We start from the raw sequence: 21,656 nt of genomic DNA, 5'->3' as shown, positions 1-21,656 counted from the left end.
AACCCTTGCAGATGGAGACGTGCCCTTTAGCTGTTCTTGCTGAGCAGTAGCTGTTTAAACCACCAGGCAATTGCGTGGGGCCCAGACGTTGGGGGGCCCCCCCGCCCCATTAGGAAAGCTCCAATAACCACCGGAGGAGTAACATGTTCTGGGTACACACGGGAATACGTTGTTGTCAGTGCTCCCAGAGTGGTTCACATTAGAGGTCCGCAGAGCTTGTCATTTTTTCAAGTAGGACCTTGGGTTCGGGTTTGTAATTTCTGAGAAAATATGCAGGCCTTCCGAACTTGTTTCGCCAATGCGTTCTCACTCACAGATACGTGCAAACAGATGAGGGGCCGTTCACACCGAAAGCGTTGTTGCATGTTTCTGCTCTGTTTTTCCATTGTATTCCGATGTAAATGTGCTGGTCTAAAGTCCTTGACTCCTGCACCGCATCTCACGGTTTCTTCAGTGTCTCACGCAGGACCAGCACATTTTAAGACACTGTGTCAATTTAAAAGAACTTCAGGTCTCAAAAACAAATGTCAAGACACCTGTGTTCTGTTTCATTCATTGTGCTGCATCTAGATAGTTTTTAGTGCAGGGGTCACACAGATTTAACATTCTGAACAAGTTCAGGTTGCAAAGAGGTTACTGTTTCATTGTTTAACACTATTCCAGATTGTATTTCACCAAGCAAAGCACTTGATAAACGTCAATGTTTTTTTTATCTTCTGCTCTAGTGTGCTGAGGGGCCATGCCTTATTTTCTGTTAAAATACTGCTACGAATACTGCTACGTATGCTTACAAAAAATACAGCCTTCTGCAACATGGTGAACAGTACACTGCAGCATTAGAATATAAGGTGAAATTAAAGTAAATAAGACAGCTTTACAGTATATTACTATTATATACAACACATCCTTAAACTGATAATAATACTGTATCATATTATAATGACAATCTGGATTTAATAATAACTGAATTCTGAAATATTATTGAGTGAAGCAGTAGGTTTTGCATACGCTGTTCATTAAAAAGTAAGACAAAAGTTTTGTTAAATTAACGTAATTTTTTATCACTGTATTGTGGAAAAACTGGAAAACATGCATTAATTATCTTTAACTAGATTTCTATTTCATTAAACGTTTTGAATATACTTAGCAATGATGGCTGATAGGATGATTTCACAATTCATCCTATCAGAATTCATGAATTGTTACATTGTGATGAATTTACATGTTACCATTGATCATAATATAAATATTGGGGGGTTGAACTTGCTTGTTTTTATTATTGGTGGGGTTACCTCCAAAACATCATGAATGTCCATTTTGGAGTTGTTATTGAGTGCTTCATGCAAGCATTGTAGGATCTGAATCAAATCAGTGACCGTTGATCTTCTAGCCATAAAGCCATATTGTGATGGGGCAGTCTTGAAAATTGTATCCTCAAAGGGCATCCCTTAGGATCCCTTCATACACTTGACCAACACAGCTAGACTGGTAGTGTTGTAGTGTTGTCAAAAATACCGGTACTCCGGTACCAAGTCGGTACACAAACAAAAACATTTTTACGATACCAGAATTTCTGAAGGTACCGGAGTACCCATGCAGAGTCTGCAACTTTTGAACGCTCACAACAAGCAAAAGATGGCAACAAGCAAAGCTGCTGCGGAGTCTTAACTGAAACTTGTCGAAAAGCAAAGTGGAAAAAGCCAGGTTTGGAAATTCTTTGTATTTGAGGCTGATGAAAAGGGAAACATCATAGATCAGCAAAAACCTGTTTGTGGTGCTTTCGCAGTTTTCTGACAAAAGAAGGAAACACATCAAACTTAATAAAGCACCTGAAAGACAGACACACAGAAAAATTTTTGTTGTCGAATAGTTATTTGATCTCATTTAACGTAAAATGAAATCATATTAAACTGTAATGATGACGTGCGAGAGCAGCACTGCAGTTCACGCCTGACTGAGGAGAGAAAGAATTACAAAGATCACTGTCCAGATGCACTCTAAACTTTCACAGCTTAATTTTATGTAGATCCCAAAGCATTAGGGAATTATAAAAAAAAAAGTAAATTCAGAAGCAGTCTCGCTGTGGAATAAGCGGAGCCGGAGCTCTTTAAAGGAAACATCCCATTACAAATGCAGTTATATTTAATGTGTTATAGCTTTATTAATGTTCAAATAATACAGAAGCAGCTCATGCTAATAACTATAAACTCAGAAACTGGCATTTCTCTGTGTGGTCGGTGCCTCTTCTATGAGTTGTGCGAATGTCCTGATCTAAGGGGGAGAGAGTCTCTGCATCGGGGACGCTCATCCCTCGAGCGCGGACGCTTAATGCAGCTAGATTAGAACGCGATGGCTCGCGACTTATTTAATCATAATATATGTCACTGTGCATTTCTTATCGTGAAGAAAAATGGCAATATGCAGCTTTATTAATATGAGAGCACTTTGCACATTAGTTTGGAAATAGTTTTGTATTCATTCTATTTGTCTCGTTTGTTTTAGTACTTGGTAAAAACTTGAAGCAAATCTTATATAAGTGTTCAAAAATACTTTAAGCATACATTGTACAGTTTTGTTATAATTCAAAAATAATATATTTCAATTAAAGTTTTGCTCAATGGCATATTTCTGTTCGTAGTTCTGCTGCTAATGTTTTGTAGATTTTGTTATTAAAAGAGTGTTGTTTAGTAACCTGTTTTTGTGTTTTGCTTTGGTACCGAAAATGGTATCGAGTACCGTGAAATTTCAAAGGTATTGGTACCGACTACTGAAATGTTGGTACCGTGACAACACTAGTCTGCTGGAAAACTCTGATTTACTTGGGGGGACTTGGGGATCCTCTTTGACCAAAGCTTCTTTCCATTTGCTTCGAAAAATTTTATGTTGAATGCAAGTGTTAAAAATATCCCATAACACAGGCTCCAGTTCTTCATGAAAAGTCTTTAAAACCCAAGAAGGAATGCCAACCTGCCTTCTCTGCATTGATTTTACGGAGTCTAGCTTTAATCTGCCTGATGCTCAGTAGAGTTACAGTATAGTAACATTTGATAGCTTATGAGTAACATCCTCTTCAGATGGAATAGTGTGATCCACTTGGTCCCATACTGAAGCAAAATGCTTGGCCAGGGTGTCACACTCACGCTGAATGGAGTTGGTTTCTTGTTGTGCCACATGCGCCCATCATCCACTATCCCCATGAGTGCCTTCACCTACTTGAACCACTGTTTTGAATTGGAGCAACGTGACTCCACCTCATTCTTGTAGTATCGCTACTTGGCAATCTTTTTTTTTTTTTTTTTTTTTTGCAATACTTTATTTTCGGCTTTATTTATAGGTAGTTTCCTTGCCAGAGCAAGGTGCATGCTGTCTTTTATCAAATCTTTAATTTGTAGAGTCATCCAGGGCTTGTCATTGTTAGTAATTGAGACTCTTCAGTGGGACAGCTTTATCCAAAATAGACCCAATAATGGAAGTGAAGGCACTGACCTTGGCTTCAGGGTCAGTGACCTCATAAATGTTGGAAAAGTCAGTAGTGTTCTAAAGAAGCCCCAGTTGCTTCTTTGCCTAAGTTTTCTGCAAGTGATGTACTGTATGGGCTTGGATGGCCATTTACCAGCATTCCACATGATGGTTTGATGGTCAGAGGTGCCAACAGGAAGCAGATGCACAGGTGACTCATACTTAGAAGGAATGTTGGTAAGAATTGAATCAGTCTGACTGCCTTTTCTTGTTACTCCCGTCACAACCGTTGTTTCATTCCATGTCTGATACAGATGGTTTGAGACTTCTACCTATTCATGTCCCCGAGAATGGCAACTGCAGCATGCTGGTAATTGCATTCGATGTTGCCAAGTCAACGTTCCAGACACAGGGCTCCAGACAAAAAAAAAAAATGACTTAGGAGCCATTGGCTCCTAAACTAGGGATGCACTGATACCACATTTTCTGTTCTGATGTCGGAAATCTCAGTATTGGCCGATGTTGATAACAATGTTGTTGTTTGTTTGCATAATCAGTTTAGAATATCTTTATTGGGTGGAATTAATTGGGAGTACTGTTTAATATGTAAAGTTTTATGGCTTTGAATAAAATGCACGAGTCATTTGAACTGCTTTATGAACGGATTTGGATCGGGCTCGTCGTACCAATACCCGATCCATCTAAAAGCTTCAGTATCAGAGCCAATACCGATCCATGTATCGGATTGGTGCATCCCTATACCAAACTGAAACATTAAGGAGCCAAATGGCGGTTTTAGTTGCCAAATCACAGAATTGCTCAATTTAGATTGCTGTTCAGAAACCAGATAGAAAGCTGAAGAAAAGGAAGACAGCTGATAACCCATAAATCTGAGGGTTAGTAAACAGTATAGTTGAGAAGATAAGTTTGCATCCCCCTTTGTCTCGTAAATGTTCACACCCCTTTTTTGATTTTTATTACTGCTCTTCAGAATCTACATTACAGTTAAGTTCATAAAGTATAGTATGCATGTAGTAGTGTGTTGTCTTCTTGAGCATCAATGAATGTTTGCACCTTGTGTAATAGTTGTGTACAAGTCCCTCAATTGTTCCAAGTGTCAAAAATTGATCATATATAGAGTATTTCACAAAAGTGAGTAAACCCCTCACATTTTGGTTAATATTTGATTGTATCTTTTCATGTGACACTGAAGAAATGACACTTTGCTGCAATGTAAGGTAGTGAGTGTACAGCTTGTATAACAGTGTACATTTGTTGTCCCCTCAAAATAACTCAACACACAGCCATTAATGTCTAAACCGCTGGCAACAAAGGTGCGTACACCCCTAAGTGAAAATGTCTAAATTGGGCCCAAAGTGTCAATATTTTGTGTGGCCACCATTATTTTCCAGCACTGCTTTAACCCTCTTGGGCATGGAGTTCACCAGAGCTTCACAAGTTGCCACTGGAGTCCTCTTCCACTCCTCCATGATGACATCACGGTTCTGGTGGATGTTAGAGACCTTGTGCTGCTCCACCTTCAGTTTGAGTATGCCCCACAGATGCTCAATAGGGTTTAGGTCTGGAGACATGCTTGGCCAGTCCATCACCTTCACCCTCAGCTTCTTTAGCAAGGTAGTGGTTGTCTTGGAGGTGTGTTTGGGGTCGTTAATGTGCTGGAATTCTGCCATCCGGGCCAGTCTCTGAAGAGAGGGGATCATGCTCTGCTTCAGTATGTCACAGTACATGTTGGCATTCATGGTTCCCTCAATGAACTGTAGCTCCCCAGTGCCGGCAGCACTCATGCAGCCCCAGACCATGACACTCCCACCACCATGCTTGACTGTAGGCAAGACACACTTGTCTTTGTACTCCTCACCTGGTTGCCGCCACGCGCTTGACACCATCTGAACCAAATAAGTTTATCTTGGTCTCATCAGACCACAGGACATGGTTCCAGTAATCCATGTCCTTAGTCTGCTTGTCTTCAGCAAACTGTTTGCAGGCTTTCTTGTGCATCATCTTTAGAAGAGGCTTCCTTCTGGGACGACAGCTATGCAGACCAATTTGATGCAGTGTGCGCCGTATGGTCTGAGCACTGACAGGCTGACCCCCCCACCCCTTCAACCTCTGCAGCAATGCTGGCAGCACTCATACGTCTATTTCCCAAAGACAACCTTTGGATATGACACTGAGCACGTGCACTCAACTTCTTTGGTCGACTATGGCGAGGCCTGTTCTGAGTGGAACCTGTCCTGTTAAACTGCTGTATGGTCTTGGCCACCATGCTGCAGCTCAGTGTCAGGGTCTTGGCAATCTTCTTATAGCCTAGGGCATCTTTATGTAGAGCAACAATTCTTTTTATCAGATCCTCAGAGAGTTCTTTGCCATGAGGTGCCATGTTGTACTTTCAGTGACCAGTTTGAGGGAGTGTGAGAGCGATGACACCAAATTTAACACACCGGCTCCCCATTCACACTCGAGACCTTGTAGCACTGAGTCACATGACACCGGGGAGGGTAAATGGCTAATTGGGCCCAATTTGGTAAATTAGTAAATTAAGACATCGTTAATTTATGCCATTAGTTGACTAGTCGCCGCACGTTTATGATATTTAATTGCCTATATGTTGGGGGGCATCAGAAAATGGTTTGAGTTCCAGGGCTGAGAAAGAATGTTAGAAGTAACATTGCTAATACTGTTCTACATTACAGAAAAATACGGCGTAATAATTAGCCTTTAAAATCTAAATTTAACAAGAGCACTCACGAAGGGAGCCGCAGTGACACCGGGAAAAACGGTAAGGATCCCGAATGTGTTGGGAAAACCAGCAAGAGACTGTCTCAATATTTTGTTAATTTATAGAGTAATTGCACATTAGGGTTTTGCAGACAGATGATGATCTTATTTTTCTATCTTCATTTGTGCAAGTAATTTTCCGCCTGCATGTTTAGACAGAGTCTTGCCTGATGGTAAATGCAAAGGTGGTTACGTGTGTGTGTGTGTGTGTGTGTGTGTGTGTGTGTGTGTGTGTGTGTGTGTGTGTGTGTGTGTGTGTGTGTGTGTGTGTGTGTGTGTGTGTGTATATTATTAGTATTATTTTATCACTTTATTTATTTATTTGCTTTTTCGTTTGGAGTGCAATTTGAATTTAGAAATGTATTTGATTTTAAGTTTTTCGTTTTTTTTAAGTAAATTATTTTATTTTCTATGCAAAATCACTAAAACAAGAATATTTACCGATCCCTCAGCCTGGAATTTTCCGATGTAATTGTGTGTATATATATATATATATATATATATATATATATATATATAGTGAAGGAGGAACAAAACAAATGTATTCTCACACGTGATATATTTTCCTGGGTAACGAAATACCCGACTGGCGTATAGTGAATGCACAGATGATGCTTCTTTGCCAGCGAGATGTTGACAACTGTTGTAAAGCCAAAAAGTTGAACAATACACATTTTAAATGCACTTGTTTTTTTACTATTTCATTTGAACTTTAGTTAAAATAAATAAAAAATAAAGTTCAATGTTTTGTGTAGGCATAACCCTAACCCTGCTTAATGAAAATTATCCCACAGTACCACCTAGCGTCCAACCAGCGGTAATAACGTTATTCATCATTTACCTAAAGAGTATTTTCAATTTTTTTTGCTACCAACCGACCAATCAAAACTTGATCGACCAAGACTCTTCTCATCTACTAATGGTTAGTCGACTATTAGGGTCAGCCCTACTTAAGTCGCTTTTAAAGTTCAAATAATAAACTGGCATTTGTCTGTGTGGTCAGAGCCGCTTATATGAGTCGTGTGGAAAACAGGGTGAGAGAGTTTTAAACTTCTCCCTGCTGATACACTGTCTCCCGCAGATACTCTCATTACTTTCGCACAATTGATGCAGCTAAATTTTGTTTATAGTGATTGCTCGCAACATATTGAATTATAATATGAGTGTCATGGTGTGTATCTTATGGTGAAGAAAATCTGCGATACGCAGCTCTATAAAGAAGAGTTTGTTTTTTGTGAGTTAAAGATGGATCGAAATCAAGTGAACAAAAAGGTGAGCGCGTGTAGCCTATTATACAATGCAAAAACATTTTTTTTTAATTTGTCTTTTTTTTATTTGTTTTCCAATATAAATATCTAAAACTCCTTATGTACATTTAATTTAGTAGCTATACTACAGAACAAAAAATTGTTATCGGAGAATTTAGAATATAATATTTAATAAATTGTAATATTTAAATATTTTAAAATATCAAACAATCCTTAAAACAAGATACATTTACCTGAGAAGCATCATATAAGATATTAAAATGAACAATGAACAAGTGGAAAAAAATGCATATCAAAATACACTTGTATTTAAGATACATTCTTTTAAAGCAAGTCTAAATATCTTATATGTTGCTTCTCAAGTAAATGGATCTTGTTTTAAGGGTTTTTTAGACCATTTTAAATGGAAAACAAGACAAAAACACTTAATAACAATATGATTTTTTGCAGTGAAATTTTTAACTAAACGATACAAATCCAAGTAGTTTTTCCCCTATAATTCAGAGAATGTCATTTAGAGGTATTTTTAAATGATGATTTTGTCCTCTTTATTGTTAGTAAGCATGTTAAATACAACCTTTTAAGTCTGGCACAAGCTGAATAGTCAGTTAAGTGCTAATGATATAGTAATAATAATAGTCCTAATACTCGAATAATCGTTCTAATAATCGTTAGATTAGTCGATTATAAAAATAATCATTAGTTCTAGCCCTAGCTAATGAGATGTTCACATATATGCTGAAATCATAACTGTTTACATTATATACATACTCAAAATAGATTAAAAGATAGGTTGATGTTGATAGGTTTTTCTATATAAAACTTATATTAATTGGCTTAGTAGGCACTGCTCATCTGATTAATTGGCCTGGCCGATATGTCGGTTGATCACTACATGGTCTATCATGGTCACTATAGTGCAACATAATAAAATAAATACATTAAGAGATCATACACTGTATATACAATTTACCCATACATATGTGTGAGAATGGGACATGTAACTGACATTGAACATTTGCTTTTTCAGTATTGGATACAGTAAACCTCTTGATGAAATCTGTGTGTGGTACAGGCAGTGGAGGAGTTCCTGGCTGAGCTGAGGTGTCGGGAACAGTCTCACAATGCAGATCTTGTCAGTCAGATGACAGCAGTTAAGTTTCTTATGGCACGCAAGTTTGACGTTTCCAGAGCCATAGACCTCTTCCAGGCTTACAAGGTACAGCAACCGTACTGTGAGTAGTTTGTGTGGTCCATCACAAATCAGTGTACTGTTTGAATGTCAGTTTATATTCTAAGGTTTTTCCACCCTCCATTACTTAAACATCTATGGAGTTTGAAATCTCTTATGTAGTTTTTTCCCTTGCCACAGTTGCCTTTGGCTTGCTCACTGGGTGCTTTAAGACATAAGGAAACTGTTTTAAAACAATATGCATTGTGTGTCGGCAGAACACCAGAATAAAGGAGGGCATCTACAATATTAACCCAAATGAGGAACCTTTAAGGAGTGAGTTACTGAGCGGGAAATGTACAGTTTTGGTGAGTACAAATTCCACTGGAAGATAATGTGTTTCCATTAATGTACAGAGATAGATTCTGCTACAGATTGATTAGTGCTTCTCAGCTGCTGATCACCAATTAATATTTAATGTTAAATAATAATTAAAAAAAAATCCCTAGTGGATAGGTCTGGGCGATTAATAAAATGTTTTTTCAATTACAATTTTGGCTTCCAACGATTATGAAAACAAGATAATTGAGATAAAACGATTATTGTGGCGCATTCCGTTTCGCAATGAAGCATCCCGGCATTACATCTTTAAAGCATCCTTTATTAAAGTTCAAATAATAAGGAAGCAGGTTAAGAAAATAAACTCTGAAACTGACATTTCTCTGTGCAGTCAGTGCCGCATCTATGAGATGCATGACGTGACCGGGGAAGAGATTTTATTCTTCTTCTAGCTGATGCACACTCTGGTGTGGGGACGCTCATCACTCACATGCACGTGTTTGCTGCAGCTAGATTATGACGTGATGGCTCACGATGTAGTGACTCATAATATATGTGACACGTTCACTGTGTGTTCATCTTCTCATGAAATCATCGGCGATGCACAGCTCTAGTAAGAAGAGAGAGTTTGTTTTTTGTGAGTTAAAGATGGATCGTAGTGAACATGAAGGTGATAGAGTGTAGCCTTAGCCCATTATACACTGGAACAAAATATGTTTTGATTAGTCTTTTTTGGCTTATTTCCCAAAATAATATCTAAAACTCCTTTTAAACAATGAACATTTACATTAGGAGCTATACTGCAGAAGAAAAATTTGTTATCGGAGAATATAGAATACAATATTTAATCAGGGCTCCACATTAATGCTTGTCTGCTTGTCCGGGACATGTGGATTTTTGAAGGGGCATGTGAAAGAGAATTTTACTTGCCCGACCAGACAAGCAAAAATAACTGACTATATTTGTGATAGCCTAGGCCTGTGTAATTTATGAGAAAGTTCATATTCTGCTGTTGAAAGTAATCTAGAGCACGGAATTTTATTATTTGCTAGCGATCTAGTAACCGCTTCGCCCTGTTTGATTGACAGGCGGCATATGTGTGGGTGCTGAACATGTGCTTGTATTCTCAAAATGCTAATGCACACCTGAATGGTCAAATACATTTCAAAATTCTTTCTTAGTGAGGTATTTATGTAAACACGGAGAGTGATGTTTAAAGTGAACATAAACAGCGGATTTGTATCAAAGTATCAGACTTGTAAGTGTAAATGTAAGCTAATAGACCTGCTGCAGTTTAGTGTGTCATTATAATAATCAAACAACCATAACAAGAAAACACTCACTGCTCTTGACTGAGTAACTTTAGTAGCTTTAAGTATTAATGCATTATAATTATACAGTAATTACCAGTAGTAGTTTTATGTTGAATTTCGTTCTGAATGTTTACTTGGTGTAGCCTACTGCTGTAAAAACTTTTAAAGCTGTTTAAAAATAACAAATTAGGAAAATTCTGTGCATTTTTTATCTATATCTAATCTATTTTATTACTGAATGTTTACTAGTCTTGAATAATTTCTTATGAGCTTGAAACCATTCTTCCATAATTATCATATTAGTCAGGTGTTATTATTTTTTGTGGTTTTGAAGCTGGTATTGAGAATCGTCAAATTTCACTACCGACTACTAAAATTTTGGTATTGTGATCATTTATATATATATGTATATATGTATGTATATGTAGCCTTTATTGTACATTGTAGATCTTGCTGCAATAACATGATGATTAAGTAGATCTCTTTCCATAGAAGTATGAGCCAAATTATGGCGATGGAGGCATTCCTGGTAGTTATGGTAGTTGACTACCATACGTAACAAAATACTTATCATATGACAGTAGCCTCCTCCCCTACCCAGTGCAGTTTACATTTCAAGTTCAAGGAAATCCACTGTTAAATTATTATTTATTTTTTTAAAGGTCAATAAATGCATGATGTTTCTGAAATCAATGAGTAATGTTTTTGATCCTAGTGATTTCGACCGTCACATAATTGTTGGTGCCAGACGGGCTGGGTTAAGTATTTTGACAGCCATTGATCGGGAAAATAAAAAATGGCACTCCATTTCAAAAAGGTGAATAAGTAGGTTTTCCTAATAAAGTGGTCGGTGAGTGTAAATTATTATATTAAATAGGCCTAATCCTGTAATGCACAAGCTGGCAGAGGAAATTTAGATGGGCTATACAAGTCAATCTGGGTATATATGTGTCCTGCAAGAAATGTACATTGCGTTATGCATTATTCCACATTACACATACTTTCGCTCATTGTTAATTAGGGATGCTCCGATTGATCGACAATTGAAAAATAAACTATTAATACAATCATCCACTAAATAAAAAGACAGAAGGAATTTATTAATATAATAATTATTTATACAATATTAAGATACCACAATATAATGTATTAAATATAATGCAAAAATAAAATGTGGAATAATAATAATTATATGAAATGTTGACAATGAATCGATAACCAAAAATGTCACATTAAGTTTAATTGCACCTCTAGGTTAACAGTTTGTCTTCAGTTTGAAGAGCTATTTTGTTCAAAGATTTTTTAATAATCCTTTTAAACTTTTACTATTACTTTTAGTGATATTTCTGGAAAGAGGAAAATTCAATAATAATAGTTACATTGTGCAGAAAGCTTACATATATAGCAAGTAGTGTTGTCACTAGGGCTGGTATAAACGATCATTTTTTTAAACGATTAATCTAGCGATTATTTTTTTGATGCATCGATTTATCTAACAATTCATTTTTCCAGTCAGATTCGATTTCGATTATCTCCCCATTAATTGACTAATAGCAATTTATACATGTTGATTTACATATCTGAATGAAGAAAAAAATGAATTCCTTAACATTGCAATATATGTTTATTGCTCTTAAAATTCCAAAATAAAAGACTATACAAGTGCAAAGTAATGCATTCTTAGTCAGAGGTAGCATTCAATAAAACCTTGAAGCCTTGAAAGCACATAGGCCTAGCTTGCTGAGAAAAAGTGCATCTTGTAATTCTTCTTTCAGAATAAAATAACAACAACTTGATGTCTAGCATTCAATAAAAAAATAAAAAGGTCATCAAAAATACTTGTTTAGAGCAATTGAAAGAATACAGTGACTATTGTAAACTTGGGGGCTTTAAGCTAATACAGAGAGTGCTTTTCAAACAAAAAATAAATAAAAATGAACCGCAACAGTGGGAGCCAGTAGCCTGTCATGGCGTCCTTCCTGAACCAACAGAATTGAACATTTATGTTGAAAACACATAGTCCTAGCTTACTGAAAAAAGTGCATCTTTTAATTCTTCATTCACATAAAAATAACAACAACATATAGTAATACACTCTGCCACTCACCTTTTTCTTAATCTCAAAATTAAAAAATAAAATTCAAGTAAACGTGTACAAGAGCAAAATAATGCATTCTGATGTCTAGCATTCAATAAAAAAATAAAAAGGTCACCCAGCCACCCTTTCTTAGAGCTATTGAAAGAATACAGTAACTATTGTAAACTTGGGGGCTTTAAGCTAATACATAAAGTGCTTTTCCAACAAAAAATAAATAATGAAAATAAACATTCAGAATTCAACATTTATGTTGAACATAGGCCTAGCTTACTGAAAAAAAGCATCTTCATTCACATGCAAATAACAACTTACACTCTGACACTTTCCTTTCACCTTAAGAATACTGTGCGTGCGTGCGAATCGACGCGCATATTTCGCGTCGACGTCATCGATGACGTCGCCGTGTTTTCCCAGCCCTAGTTGTCACGGTACCAAAATTTCAGTAGTCTGTACCAATACCAGTGACGTGCGGTGATGTCTTAAAGAGGCTAGGCACTGAGTTATGAAAGCCAGATTACCTGATTTATTGTTTAAGCTAATAATACGTAATAACAGTGACACAGAGGATCACAGAGGCACAAGTAATATCAAGAAATGTACAAATCAGGATGTATATCATGTACTCTCTCTCTCTCTCTCTCACGCACACACAGACACACACAAGCGCGTAAACAGTGAACGTTACGCATTTATCAGATCCTTCAAAACCTCTCGGTTTTGCTTTACCTTTTCATTGTGGTAGGTTATATTCAGCTTCCTTTTCTCGTCAAGTGCAAGGTCGAGCCGAGATTTTCCAAAGGTTTTCAGTGTAATTTGACACTGGATGTGAGCTGACGACTTTTCATGCTTGGTTAAATCTGCGGGCAGGTTGTTCAAATCACAATATCCCACTGAAGTCCAAACAGTCTGACTGGTTGAAAAAAGCAGGCAGGGATAGCAGTACAGCCGCTGATTGTTAGCACAGCCACATAGCCAATCTTTTCTTACATACCAATCAGTTTGAAACGATCGGATAATTTTTGGGCCCTTTTGCTGTACTAGTCCATCTAAGGCTGGCGTAGACCTCCCTCTTGCAATTAACACATATTTGGAATTAAAATCGAGCTTGGAAAAATTTCTTAATTCCGTGATTACGGCCGGTCCTGTCATTTTGATTTTGAATTTGGCGGGGATTAGGCATGTACACTAGCTGTGGTGTAATGACGTTAGCTATGCAAATGTCCAGGAATATCTCGATTTTAATTGGTCCATGTCTGATACGTAACGGAGATGATTACGGGCATTACATATTTACGTCAAAAGGCACAGCAGATTTGTGCTTTTTGCCGTACATGTTAAAGAATACAGGATCGAAGTGCGCATGCGCAACATGGGTTTTCCGCTTGTCGTCTGCAATGAATGGACCGTAAAAGCACTGCTTATTCTACCATTTGTTTTTAGTTCATTATGCGTAACTGCTACATTTGTCATCATAACGTCTAAACAATTGGAATAACACACGTTGCATATATAAATCACAAGAATAAAAAGTAAAAATACAAATACAAGTTTATTAGTTAATAAACATTTTATTTTAGAATTTTGGCAGGGTAGGCAGTGCCTAGTTTGCCTACCCAGACCGCACGTCAGTGACCAATACCAGTGAAATTTCACGGTACTCGATACTATTTTTGGTACCAAAGCAAAACACAAAAACAGGTTACTAAACAACACTCTTTTAATAACAAGTTAACAAATTAACAGCTGAACTAAGAACAAAAATATACCATTGAGCAACACTTCAGGTTAAAAATATTATTTTTGAATTATAACAAAACTGTACAATGTATGCTTAAAGTATTTTTGAACACTTGTATAAGATTTGCTTCAAGTTTTTACCAAGTACTAAAAAAAACCCGAAATAAGCAAGCATACAATAGAATGAATAAAAAACAATTTCCAAAGTGCTGTCGTATTACTAAAGCTGCATATTGCCAATTTTCTTCACAATAAGAAATGCACAGTGACATATATTATGATTAAATAAGTCGCGAGCCATCGCGTTCTAATCAAGCTGCATTAAGCGTCTGCGCTCGAGGGATGAGTTCCCCGAGGCAGAGACTCTCTCAGCCGTGTGCAGTTTCAATCTCTCCCCCTTAGAATGGGACATTCACACGACTCATTGAATAGGCACCGACCACACAGAGAAATGCCATTTTCTGAGTTTATAGTTATTAACATGAGCTGCTTCTTTATTATTTGAACTTAAATAAAGCTATAACATATTAAATATAACGAATCGGTTACCTTATGTAACCTCGGTTCTCTCTAGAAGAGGGAACGAGTATTGCGTAAGCTAGCTTACGCTACGGGAAAGATTCATCTTTTCTGAGATATTGAAGCCAAAAAATTATCCTTAATTTTGTATCCATTGTCAACGCAGTGCAGCAACTGCATACCTTGAGCGGGCTAGCTAGCGAGCTCATAGATTGCTCTGCGGCAACTGCTGCAGCCTATAGACGAACTTGAGTGAACTTGCGTCCAATGACAGGCGCCCGCGCCGTCACTGTATCAAAGCCCGCCAAAATGGGCGTGGCTAGAGTGCATATAAGCGTAAGTTCGTAGGCTGGAACCCTGGTTTTCATTGAATGAAATCTGACAAAGGTGGAGGGGGAAGCCCAGCCTGCTGCCACACATATGTCGTGAATGGAAATCCCGCTGGACCATGCCCACGAGGAGGACATGCCTCTAGTGGAGTGAGCCCTAATGCCTAACGGGCATGGTAGGTCTTTTGACGCATACGCGGCAGAAATAGCGTCCAATATCCATCTAGACAGTGTCTGTTTCGAGGTGGCGAAACCTTTGGTGCACCCTCTGAACGAAACGAAAAACTGCTCAGAGCGTCTGAAAGAGGCGGAGCGTGCAGTATACAATCTCAGTGCTGTGACTGGGCAAAGGAGATTGGCGTCGCGTTCGCTATCGGATGCTGGCAGCGCCGATAGGGAAATTATTTGTGCTCTGAAAGGAGTACCGATCACCTTGGGGACATAGCCGTGTCTAGGCTTTGAATGACCTTGGAGTCACTTGGTCCAAACTAAAGACACGCAGCGCTGACAGACAGCGCGTGAAGGTCTCCCACACATTTAACTGATGACAGGGCAGTCAGAAAAACGGTTTTGAGTGAAAGGTATTTCAAATCCACGGATTGAAGCGGTTCGAAAGGGGGGGCTTTCATAGCTTCGAAAACTACGGAAAGATCCCAGATAGGAACCGATGGGGGGCGCGGGGGGTTCATCCTTCTAGATCCCCTGAGGAAGCGGATGACCAGCTCGTTTTTTCCCAGTGACTGGCCGTGCAGGGGTTCAGCGAACGCCGCGATGGCCGCCACGTACACTTTGAGCGTGGATGGGGATCTGCCCTTATCCAGCAGCTCTTGTAAAAACACGAGCAGCGACGACACCCCACATGTCCGTGGGTCCAGGTCTCTGTCGGTGCACCATTTTGAAAACACAGACCATTTGGATGCATAGAGTCTTCTCGTGGAAGGGGCTCTAGCGTGTATGATAGTGTTTATTACTTCTTCTGGCAAAGCGATGGGTAGTCGTTGATCACCCATGCGTGCAGCGCCCAGCGCTCTGGGTGGGGATGCCAGATCGTGCCACGAGCTTGAGAGAGGAGATCTGCCCTCACTAGAATGGGCCACGGGGCTGTCAGTGACAGCTGCGTAAGCTCCGGGAACCATGTCTGATTCTCCCAGCCGGGCTATGAGGAGCACCGAGTGACGCGTTTCCTGATCCTCTGCATTACCTGTGGCAATAGCGAGGCGGGAGGGAAGGCGTAAAGCGGGCGGTTGGGCCAGTCCTGGGCCAGCGGCGTCCTCGCTTCGAGAAAAATACTGGGCAGTGAGAGTTCTCGTCTGACGCTAAAGAGGTCTATCTCTGCTCTGCCGAATATGCTCCATAACTTCTGGACTGTTTGAGCGTGCAGGGACCATTCCCTGGGGAAATATTGTCTCTGGACAGTCTGTCTGGGCCGTCGTTCAGGTGGCCTGGCACGTCGCGTCGCCCTCAGCGGCGCAGGTGGCACTGGGACCAACTCAGTATGCGTTTTGTCAGATGGAAGAGGTTCCTGGATCTGACACCGCCCTGACGGTTTAGATAGGATACCACAGATCTGTTGTCCGAACGGACCAGGACGTGGTGACCCTGAATGACCGGGAGGAAGCGCACGAGCACGTACTCGACCGCTATCATTTCCAGACAATTTATGTGAAGGAGCTTTTCCTGAACTTACCATAGGCCAAAAACCGGAGAGCCCTCGCAGACCTCGCCCCAAACCGTGTTGGATGCGTCTGTCGAGATGACTTTTCGGCGAGATACAGCTCCCATCGTCACTCCCCGCTGATACCATTCGGCCAATGCCCAGGGCTGCAGAGCTGAAATACAGGTCTGAGTCACTCTGATCGGCTGGCGGCCTGTGGCCCAAGCCCGGCGAGACGCGTGGGTGTTTAGCCAATGCTGAAGCAGGCGCATGCACAGTAAACCCAGCTGAAGTACTGCTGCAGCTGAGGCCATGTAACCTAGCATTCTCTGAAATTTTTTCAGAGCCGTGAGGCTGTTCATCTGAAAGGACGTGGCTAGTCGCTGAACACGGCGCGCGCGCTGTGTAGATAAGCGAGCCATCATCGCCATGGAGTCTAGTTCTATTCCAAGGAAGGAAATTGCCTGACTGGGCTGTAGTGAGCTCTTGGTCCAATTGACTGCAAGACCCAAACTGTTCAGATGACTGAGGAGAACTGTCCTGTGAGACAGAAGCTCCGTATGTGACTGTGCCAAAATCAGCCAATCGTCCAAATAGTTCAGAATTCGCAAGCCCTGACTCCGCAGGGGTGCGGCGCCGCATCCATGCACTTCGTGAAAGTACGGGTGCTAAAGACAGGCCGAGCGGAAGGACGGTGTATTGATAAACCTGGCCGTCAGGCGAATCTCAAGAATGGCCTGTGACGGGATTTATCTGAATCTGAAAGTAGGCATCTTTCAGATCGAGAGAAATAAACCAGTCCCCCTGGCGCACATGCCCGAGGAGTTTCCTGATTGTAAGCATTTTGAACGGTCTTTTTGCAAGCACCTTGTTCAAAACCCTGAGATCTAATATTGGTCTGAGGCCGCCGTCTTTCTTGGGGACAAGAAAATAACGGCTGTAAAACCCCGACTCGCTCAGAGAAGGTGGCACTCTCTCTATGGCCCTTTTGCACAGAAGGTTTGCTATTTCTGAACGAAGCATGCAGGCTGCTTCTGTGTTCACAGTAGTTTCGAGCCGCGCTCTGAAGCGGGGAGGGCAGCGATCAAACTGTAGCAAATAGTTTTATTGTGCTTAACACCCATTTGGATATCCCTGGGATAGCTTTCCACGCTTTGAAGCGTAACGCTAGAGGGTGAATGGCCAAGTCGCCCTGATTGCCGCACACAGCGAGCTGAACAGAATGTGTGAGTGCGCTTACTGTGCTTATGCATGACTGCTCGCAGACAGCAGGGACAGGCTGTTCTGTGAGTGACTTCCCGATTGAGGTGAAAGGGGAAAGAATCACATCTGTGAAGTGATGCGCGAGCATAGTCACGGGCATGGGACTTACATACAGAGAGGTGTTTGCTGGCCGTGTGACAGAGCGGGCAGAGAAGGGGCGCAGGCACGGATTCGTGGGCGCTTTTATTGACTAACACTCGAGCTGGCTGTGCCTGCTTTATGTGAGTGGGCTCTGATAGGGACACGGGAAGTGTAATGCTTGTGTGTAGGGGTGAACACTGGATTGTGGGCACATTTTCTACACAAGGCATGTTTGCTTTTCACAAGATTTCTTTGGGTCGCGTGAAAACGGCATTTGAGTGCAGGCAAGCGGGCAGTATCACCGGCTTGTTGGCTGCTGAATCCACCACTGCAGTAGCCTGAGAGAAGGGGAATAACAGGGGGCGAAGCTTTGACGGTGGTCCGGCCGCGGCGGGACTGAGCCGTCATTTCCTTAACAAAGCTAGGAGGACTTCGGTTACTCAGGTTTCAGCGCAATCTTAGGCCGAGGCCCGCGGGGGGGGCGGCGGTCTGCGGCGGCTGTCTGAGCGTGTTCTAGGGCGGCCGCCGTGTCGACGCTGAGAAGTCTGGCTTTGCTGAGCTGGGCGCTGTGAAGAGGCTCGTGCAGGAGGCTGGTCACATGGGCGGCCTGCAGAGGAGCTAGCGCGACGAGGCAGGAAGAGATTCATGGCTTGGGTGGCTTTCTGGACTTCCGAGAAACGGTCAACAATGCCACTCACCGCGGAACCGAAGAGACCGGACGGCGAGAGCGGCGCGTTGAGGAACGTGGAGCGTTCAGCTTCTCCCATGTCGGCTAGCGTTAGCCATAGGTGTCTCTCGGTCACAGTCAGCGCGGCCATGCACTTTCCTAGGGCTTGAGCTGCAGCTTTGGTGGTGCGAAGGGCGCGATCCGTCGCGCTCCTTAGATCTGAAACAGCCCCTGGGTGCCTGCCTTTCTCATCCCACTCTCGAAGAAGGTCCGCTTGGAGGATCTGTAAAACGGCCATGGAATGCAGGGCAGATGCGGCTTGGCCGGCGGCAGCATAGGCGCGGCCAACACAGGCGGAAGTAGTTCTGCAGGCCTTAGACGGGAGCACTGGCTTAGACCGCCATCTCGTGGAGGGCGGGCAAAGGTTTGCTGCTACCGAATCCTCGACCGGGAGGAGTAGCCCCTCTCGGTGGCGCCGTCCACCGACGCAAGAGAGGTGGAGACATGGGATCGGTTCCTGGCCGAGAGAGGCGCGTTCCACGATTTAGAGAGCTCGGCGTGGAGTTCCGGCAGGAAGGGAGCGTCCCTGGCCGTGGGCGCCACGCGGCGACGGCCCTGAAGGAAGCAGCCGTCGAGTCTGTTGGGAGCCTGCTCAGAGGGCGGTGACAACTCGAGCCCGAGGCGGTCGACGGTCTCTGTGAGGAGGCGCGTTAGTCCTTCCTCGACTCCGGCGTGGGTCCTGCTGGATTCCTGGGCCGAGGAGGAGGCTTGGGAGCCTGACCACTCCTCGCTGTCCGAAGCCATGATGGAACAGCAGCCCTTATCCTCCGCCTCGTCATCCGAGATGGCAACAGTGCGGCCGCTCGGCGGCAACTGTGCGTCCCGGGGGGGCGGGGAGGGTGAAAGCGAGGCTCGAGGGAGAGGCTCCGGCGAGGTAGCCGCTTCTAACACCGGTTCCGGCAGCCTTTGGGAGCGGCGCTTCTTTCTGCGTGGCGAAACGAAGCAGCGCGGCGGCTTCGGTTTTGAGTGCTTCGAGTCGAGCCCGCAGGGGTCGACATCGGAAGCTCCTCGCAGAGGTCGCATCCGCGAGGGCGAGCTCTGCATGTTCCAGTCCCAGGCAGAGAGCGCATATGAGGTGGCGGTCTCCGGCGCTGAGAGGGGCGGCATGAGGCGCAGGTGGTGCGAGGCATCTTTAAAAAGACGCTCGTTGCTCTTTTTGTGAAGTTCGCTGAGGAACTAGCTTGCTCTAAAAGGATACGTCGCCGGATGGCGTAGCTTCGCAGGACGGCTGAAGGTGGCGAAGACGGCCGGCTTCTTCGAGCGCTGTCCAAGCTTGCTAGATGCCCCTCGAACGGCGACGCGGCTTCTGCAGTTTAGAGATGCGAAGAGCTTCGCTGAATAGATGAAAATCAGGGTTCCAGCCTACAAACTTACGCTTATATGCACTCTAGCCACGCCCATTTTGGCGGGCTTTGATACAGTGACGCGCTGGCGCTCGTCATTGGACGCAAGTTCACTCAAGTTCGTCTATAGGCTGCAGCAGTTGCCGCAGAGCAACCTATGAGCCCGCTAGCTAGCCCGCTCAAGGTATGCAGTTGCTGCACTGCGTTGACAATGGATACAAAATTAAGGATAATTTTTTGGCTTCAATATCTCAGAAAAGATGAATCTTTCCCGTAGCGTAAGCTAGCTTACGTTATACGAGAGAACCTGTCGTAAGAGAACTACATTTAAGATGTAACGCATGTTTCCTTTAAAGAGCTCCGGCTCCGCTTATTCCACAACGAGAGTGCTTCTGAATTTATTATATATATTTTTTTAAATAATTCCCTAATACTTTGGGATCTACATAAGATGAAGCTGTGAAAGTTTAGAGTGCATCTGGACTGTGATCTGTGTAATTCTTCTCCTCCGTCAGGCGTGAACTGCAGTGCTGCTCTCACGCTTCATCATTACTGTTTAATGTGATTTCATGTTACATTAAATGAGATCTAACGACTATTAGGCAACGAAAAATTTTCTCACATTTTTTTTATTTTCGACGTTGTCGATAATGTCAACTAAACGTTTCAGCCCTAATGCAAATTATAATATGCTTTTAAACTCACCTGCTTTATTTGCTTTTAGGCAACACTAATAGCAAGTTATGATGGAGATCTTGATAAAAGGTGAAATGATCGCGATCGATTTCGGACGATCGGGTGAAATGAAAATGGGTATCAGCTGTAAAAATCCTGATTGGAGCATCCATGTTGTGGATAATGTGCAGGCACAGGCACGGAGTCTTAATTTAAATGCCTTTTGCATTGATCCTTTTTAATTGCCAACAAGGTTACTGGTAAATCATTTGCATTTTGTCAAAGCGGAAAGTCTAGAGACTCACTGAAACCCACTATTTGGCTAATTGGAATTACAACAATTAGTGAAAACACTACACTGTTAGCCTTTTTGGACTAAAGATTATTTAACAGGGTTCCCATGGATCCTTAAGTCTTAATGTCTTAAATTAACTTTTACAAAATGTAAGTTTATAAAATCTTCAATATCTTAAATGATACAACCAGTCTTAATTATCATTTATAGCGGTTTACTGTCAGGGTTACAATGTATATACAGAGTTTGCTCAAGTGTTTGTATAGTTTGTTATGATCTGTTCAATACATCAATATTTCAAATTGTTTTCAGAGGAGTGAACAGGCAAGAGCGCTATGTTAATAGCTTGAGTAATAAACATTTAAGCAACTTCAAGATCTTGCCTGGTTAAAATTGTGGGGTTAAATGGACTGGTTTTACTTGCTTGGAATGAGTTTTCTCATGTGTGTTTTTTTTCCTTACCATTGCTTTAATGTGTTTCTGAACTTGTATGCCATTAATTTGGGTTGTGTATGTATAGCCTGGCCGTGATGCAAAAGGTGCAGCTTTGGCACTCTTTACGGCACGTCTTCATCGACCAGACCTC

The 21,656-nt window shown here is 41.9% G+C and overlaps 1 protein-coding gene across 2 annotated transcripts in view; it reads left to right on the top strand.

The window, feature by feature from the left end:
- LOC127643762 (tyrosine-protein phosphatase non-receptor type 9-like) overlaps positions 1-21,656 on the top strand; it is a 35,782-nt gene that overhangs the window by 1,366 nt on the left and 12,760 nt on the right. The window contains exons 2-4 of one of the 2 annotated variants that reach the window (XM_052126625.1): positions 8,602-8,745; positions 8,976-9,065; positions 21,591-21,656. The exon at positions 21,591-21,656 is cut by the window's right edge and continues 59 nt beyond it. In XM_052126625.1, coding sequence (XP_051982585.1) covers positions 8,602-8,745; positions 8,976-9,065; positions 21,591-21,656 — 300 coding nt within the window. Of the gene's footprint in view, positions 1-8,556; positions 8,746-8,975; positions 9,066-21,590 lie in introns of both variants that reach the window. The other variant, XM_052126626.1, reaches the window with a different exon arrangement.

Source organism: Xyrauchen texanus, chromosome 5 (assembly GCF_025860055.1).
Source record: "Xyrauchen texanus isolate HMW12.3.18 chromosome 5, RBS_HiC_50CHRs, whole genome shotgun sequence".
NCBI lineage: Eukaryota > Metazoa > Chordata > Actinopteri > Cypriniformes > Catostomidae > Xyrauchen > Xyrauchen texanus.
This window is presented reverse-complemented; position numbering and strand designations above follow the sequence as displayed.